Source organism: Artemia franciscana, chromosome 3, assembly GCF_032884065.1.
Source record: "Artemia franciscana chromosome 3, ASM3288406v1, whole genome shotgun sequence".
NCBI classification, from domain to species: domain Eukaryota; kingdom Metazoa; phylum Arthropoda; class Branchiopoda; order Anostraca; family Artemiidae; genus Artemia; species Artemia franciscana.
In genome coordinates this window covers 39,270,372-39,277,320 of record NC_088865.1, presented here as the reverse complement: position 1 = coordinate 39,277,320, position 6,949 = coordinate 39,270,372, and the positions used below count along the sequence as shown (strand labels likewise).

Here is a 6,949-nt window from a genome sequence, read left to right as displayed (position 1 = left end):
CAATCACCATCAACAAAGCTCAAGGGCAATCATTAGAATCATGAGGTATAGATCTGAATACGGATTGTTTTCCCATGGACCATTATATGTTGCATGTTCAAGAGTCGGTAAACCTGACAATCTATTTATATGCACAGACAATGGGACAGCAAAGAATGTTGTATATTCGCAAGTTTTACGTAGTTAAAAACATATATATATATATATATATATATATATATATATATATATATATATATATATATATATATATATATATATATATATATATATCTATATTCACAGGTGGGACATAGGGACACAACTACAATGGCGCGTAACTAATATGGCGCGTAACGACTTACGCGCGCGGGGGGGCTTGGGGGGGGCGCGAAGCGCCCCCACCAACTAGGTGTTGGGGTGGCGCGAAGCGCCACCCCAACAGCTAGTATATATATATATATATATATATATATATATATATATATATATATATATATATATATATATATATATATATATATATATTCACAGGTGGGACACAGGGACACAACTACAATGGCACGTAACTAATATGGCGCGTAACGACTTGCGCGCGCAGGGGGGCTTCGGGGGAGGCGCAAAGCACCCCCACGAACTAGGTGCTGTGGTGGCGCGAAGCGCCACCCCAACAGCTAGTAGCTTATAAGTATTCCATCTGTAGTCCATGGGGCTATGGGTGTTGATCTCTTAAAAAGGACTTGGTTGGGATGTTCGGCAATGGTGGATAAATTTCTCCTTTACTGTTTCATAGAATAAAGAATTATATACCTTATTATAATTTTCTAAGCTCATCCTTCAGGTATTGTAACTCTCACGACTTAGTGAATAAATTCATCTTTGAGCTTTTCGATATTCGCTTGTGTATATTGGAATCTTAGTTTTTTATCAGGAACTATTCGGCGGACAAGCCGGGGTAGTGGAAGTAAAACTCCTACTGGGAAATGATCTGATGTATCTGATAGTAGCACTTCATTTTTACAGAATGTATAGATGTGAGAAAACAGGAAAATCACTTTTTTCAAGGAAATCAGAAATCTGCCACTTTTCGTCTTGGCCAAGGGCTGGGAGATCTTAAAGAGATGTTGAGTGGCTCATCAGAAAGCTAGCGCTCACATCTGAGTAAGTTTTCATGTTGTTATAAACTTTGAGCCGTCATTTCAGCTTTCGTTTTTTCGTGATCTTCGGAGATCTTCTTATGGGTATGTGCAATTTTTTATATGCCGTGGCAATTTTGGCCGCAGTTTCTGCAACTTTTTCTAAATTAACCTTAGCAGTTTCAATATGATCTACTGGGATTGCTGGAGCTTGATAATGTTCTGTGTTACAGTTTTCTGTGTAAGTTATCACCGGTTTATAGCCTTCCTCGTCGACAGTGTATGATACAATGCGAATACATCCATCAGGTTGGGGTACTGTATATTCGCCTGTAACTTTCTTGTCATATCTTCTTTCTTGTACTTTTACGCCGTTGGGAACATCGTAGCTAAACTCGTATGGTTCTTGGTTATCGATGACTTCCAGTATACCTGATGGAACGGGCTGATAGTAATTTCCGTATTGTCCTCGTGCAACGGCAACAAAGATAGCCTGCAAAAAAACAGCACAGTTACTCAAAGTGTAATCAAGTCTCTTTTGTCGTTTATCTTACTCTATAATATTGATGAATGTCCATAACATCTAGCCAATCATTTGAACCTATACGACCGGTAGCTCAAGACAGTATTTCTCCTGAATATTTTTACAATCAGGATCATTTGGCTTTCGATTATCCCAAGAGAGTATACCCTATTCTTCTCAAGACTAGGGGACCGAGTTGAAACTTTCAGAGGATTTATTGGGGGGATGGGGACTTACATAAAGGCGGCAAAATATTTTTTTCCTGCCTTCATGAAAGTGAACTTTTTTTTCTTTTTTATGCCTGTCGTCAACAGTCTCTTCACTAACTAAAATAGTAAATGAGTAAACTTCACACTATTTATACGGAAGGACTATCCTTCGATTATTGATAGTAATCATAATAAATGTTTATTTACTATTCCGTAAATATCATCACTAATAAAAAAGTTGCTATTATTTCCATGAAATGTTATGTCCTTCAACTTACTGGCATTTTTTATAATAGAAAACTTGTCGTCTTTTTTATTTAGTGTCACCTTTAAGAATTTACGATTTCTGTCATATTGCGAGATTGTAAAATTTACTTCAGGCAATTCTAATCCATGACGAACAACTTCTGAAAATAAAGCTTTAGCGTTATCAATATCCTAAAATACTGCATTCCATATGATGATATTATTTTCTAACTAGGCGGCTTCCAATTTCACAATCTGACACATTGAATCTTCATTTTTTCTTTTTAATTTTGTTAATTCATCGGTACAAATTTTTAATTGCAAATGGGGCAGGAGGTATCATTTTCAATTTTTCCAATTTTCGATTCACTATTAACAATCTTATTTTTAAGAGCCGAATGTTCTTTATCCAGATTATCGACCAGACTCTTACTACAAGGTAAGAGTACCTAATTGATTGCATAAGCTGTCTAATTTATTGCCATTTTCTTTTACGATTTCAAGAATTTGCTTAAAATCTGCAGCTAGTATTGATATTTCCGGTTTCGAGCTAGAGCTATCATCTGAGGTGTCTAATGAAATATTCGTACCTTCTCGTTTCGGATTTTTCCTTTTACGTCCCATTGTACATTAAAATTGTACTGATATCCAAATATTAATACGTATTCACTAAATATCCAACAGTTCTTGAAATAATGTTTTCAGCATTGAATGAGTATCCAAAAGATCATGAAATAATATTTTTCACATAAATCCACACAGAGGTCTTAAAATGCGTCTTACTCTGACGAGAGCATTGAATGAACTTGACCCCTTATTATACAGGTTGAAGGATATACGCTTTAGTCTATACATACAACTTCGTGGCTGATTGATTGATTTCAGTTTGTACTCTGGTTTTCATCATTTAATAATAAAAAAAGCCTCTTTCAATTCTGCTCTTGATTTGTACAATTAAGAGGGGAAGGCATTTAAAACTCATTTTGCGACCCACGTCTTCCTGTCTTGGTAAGTTGACCGTCACACAGTGAAAATGCTCTTTTGTGTGACTGAATACAGGGTATAGGAGGTTCGTCTTTGGGATTGCCTTTTATCGTGATATAAGCATAAAAACCCATCTTTTCAACAAAATACCCCTCCTCAAAAAATTTACCCCTCGACAGGCCTACAGCCTCTCATGGAAACCTGGAAAATTTACAATTTTTTTTTCAGCTCCTTTAGAGAACAAAGGTAAAAAGAAGAGTACTTTCGAAACGATGACGGAGCTCCGTACTAGTATAACGTGAAGGGTTTAATGGAGGCTGGTTTTTCTAATGCAATTGAAAAGGGACTGTTCATCAATAGCTTAAATCCAAGCTTGATGTGTCTCACTTATAACAAAAATTTAAGAGATAATCTGCTCTAACCTTGAAGTGGCCTGTTTGCTTCCTTCTTGGGCAGCACCGCGGATATAACAGGTATCCTTACTTTTTATACGGAGGGGACGTTCCAATCAAAAAGTATAATGTAATATCCTTCATTTCCCAGGAGTATTTTAGCTCTTAGTAAGCTATGAATTCGTTGGTTACAGCATCAAACTTGTTATTTAATTAAATAAGTCAGGCAGACAAATTAAATTTGCCTGGCTCACTTCCTGAAAAATCCTGTTGTACTTTTTACTGACAAGGGTAATAAGTTATATGTGATAGTATTTACCTTAACTTGCACGACTCTGTTTACTGTTGGATAAGAGACTGGATGAAACTGTTTTTTATCAACAGTATACTTGGTATGTTTATTCCCCTTATACGCATTTTGTGCGAGTTTTTTTTTTAAACAGCCATCTAGTGGCTTAAAAAGTTGGCATAATAGATAAAAAATTTGCTGTTATTTTTAGACCCAGAGGCTATAGTTAGTCAAACAAGTCCCACATATAATTAAGTGAAATTGCTGTACTACTGCTATTAACAACTCGCCGGAGCACCAAGCCGCCTGAGGCCAACACAGCTACGTACGCTCCTCCTCCATCCCAATCTATTCAAAGCCTCCCTCTTTACACCTCCCAGGAAGTTCCCATTTCCTTTAAATCTTTCTATATGACATCCTCCCACCCCAGACGAGGATGACTTGCTTTCCGTCTAGCCCTAGACGGTTGGCCAAAAAGGACAATCTTAGGCAATCTGTCATCCTTCATCCGCAGAACATGCCTTAGCCATCTCAGCCTTTTTTTTCATTATAGCCCTAGAAAGCGTGATTGAAACACATTTTTCGTTCAACCTAATGTTTGAAATACGGTCAGTCAGCCGAGTACCCTGAACAATCCGTAAGCAATTTCTCTGGAAATTCTTGTCCCCTTGAAAGTCGTCAAGTTATCGTTTTTTTTTTCGAGCCGCCATTCGATGTTTTGTTATAATGTAAAAATACTCTGTATATCGAGATAATTGTAGTAGTTTTTTTTTTTTACATTAAATTCAATAAATATGTTCGATATTCTATGGGTTCCATCTAAAAACGGAATAATAGTCAGATATAGCCTAAATAGAACATAAGACTCTATCTTAGTCTTCAACTGCCATAACCTTAATAGTATTGGTAAAACCCGATCCGCGATGGCACCCCATAACAAGGATGACAGAGTCTCTTGACCTAATGAATCGACGACGCTTACCATATTCAATGGCATTTTGGACTCTTGAATCTACGTCTTTCAACCAATCAGGATTATGCTCGTCCAAATAATGGAAAGGCACAATACCTCTCCATAGAAGACACTGACGACCAGCTTGAATGGACTTTGTAACTGCTACAACAGGACAAACAGGCCTAAACTTTGCAATAATTTGGGCCGATATGCCAGTGCTTGTAAGCACGATTATTGCCGACGCCTTGCACGCATAAGCAGCATTAACAGCAGCAATTGCCAATGTATTCACATGATCTGTTGGATATTTTAGCAAGCCTATTAAGTCACTAAACATTTGTCTATACCGTACAACAGCTTCAGCTTCTTTTAAAATACTGGCCATAGTTTCAACACATTCAGTAGGATAATTTCCTTTTGCTGTTTCACCAGAAAGCATAACACAATCAGCCCCATCAAGGATCGCATTTGCAACATCAGAAGCCTCAGCTCGAGTAGGGCGCGGCTTTTTATCATAGATCCAAACATTTGAGTAGCACAAATGACAGGCTTTCCAGCAATATTGCAACGTGCTATCATCGCTTTTTGGGCAACAAATACCTTTTCTGCTGGAATTTCTATGCCAAGATCTCCCCGTGCTACCATAATACCATCGGATTCTGCAATAATTTCATCTAAATTTTCCAAACCTTGATGATTTTCTATCTTAGAAATAATAAGGATATTTTTACCCTTTTCGCCTAAAATACTCCTAATTTGTCTGACACCATCAGCATTTCTTATGAAGCTGGCAAAAACAACGTCAACTCCTTGTTCAACACCAAAAAGAAGATCTTCTCTGTCTTTCTCAGATACAGCTGGCAAGTCTACCCGAGTTCCTGGTAGGTTTACTCCTTTCCTACTTCCCAAGGTACCTCCATTTTCAATACTGCAGATAAGTTGTTTTTTCTTAATTCTTTTGACCACCAAAGAAATAAGCCCATCATCTATAAAAATTTTTGAACCCACTTGAACCACCTCGGTGATTTTTACATAATCAACGTAAACAACTTGCGCAGAACACTTTTCAACAAATGCTTTGTCAATTGTGATTTGGATCTCACGTCCTTTTACCAGTTCTACTTCACATGTTGCACCCCCCTCCAAAATACCAGTCCTGATTTCTGGACCTTTAGTATCAAGTGCTATTGCCACAGGTACTATACACGTAGATGCTACAATACTTCTTGCTCTTATATTAACGACAGCTTGACGAATTAATGTGATTATATTTGCATGATATTCGTAAGAGCCATGGGAAAAATTTAGACGTGCTACGTCCATACCAGCTTCAATCATCTTTTCAAGTATTTCAATATTTGCAGACGAGGGACCAATAGTGCAAATAATACGAGAAAGCCGCAAAAAGTTTGGATTTTGCTTAAAGTCCAAACCAGCTAAATATTCAATGTTAGTTGTATTACTAGATTGCACCTTATATATACCATCTGCAAGACCTTTTTCAGTGCACTCAGCGCCACTAACTTGAGCGGTTTCTCGATATTCAGTTTTAGGGAGTAATGATTCAGGCTGGGATTCGTCCGGAAAATTGGATTCATTCTCATCTCGGATATATAGTTCAACTTCAGTGCTTTGCGGTGTTTGAATTGGTAACTCTGGTGCAGTTGTTTCAAGATCTTGTATTATTTGAATATACTCTATGGAGGGATATACTCTTTTTTTTATTTGAATATACTTTTTTGTCCCTAGCTGGATCATTAGCTGAGTAGTCTCATCCTCATTAGCTCGTTTCACCTCACACTTCCTATTATGATGAAGATTCCTACAATATTTTGTGTCTGTTTTTAATATTCTATTTTTTCTTACTGTCCACCAGATTGTTATTCCAGCACATATAACTGAAATACCAGTGATGAAACTATTAATCATTTGTGAATCAGATAACACCATGTTACTTGTTAATACACAAAAAACCACATGTCAAGTTTCAGGATCCTATTAAAAATGAAAACTAATTTTAGAATTTTTCAGGCATTTTTGAAGTTTTATCTAAAAAACTGAAATTAATGCTCAGACACCATAAATATTTTTGTAGTTTTCAAGATAATTTTATTGATCCATAAAATAAAATTATTTTATTTATCATTTTCAAGAATTACTTTATTTTCAATTCACCCATCAGATTTCTTTGTTAAAACTTTAAAGGAAATACTATTTTTTATATAACTACTAGCTG

At 36.5% G+C, this 6,949-nt stretch overlaps 1 protein-coding gene across 1 annotated transcript; it reads right to left on the bottom strand.

Annotated features, from left to right (window-relative positions):
* Nucleotides 1–3,180: 3,180 nt before the first annotated feature.
* On the bottom strand, nucleotides 3,181–6,649 carry LOC136024643 (pyruvate kinase-like). Its single transcript, XM_065700074.1, is given in 2 exon segments — nucleotides 3,181–5,226; nucleotides 5,229–6,649. Coding segments are annotated over 2 exon segments (2,010 nt in total). The 5' UTR covers nucleotides 6,643–6,649; the 3' UTR covers nucleotides 3,181–4,630.
* Between the last annotated feature and the right edge of the window lie 300 nt (nucleotides 6,650–6,949).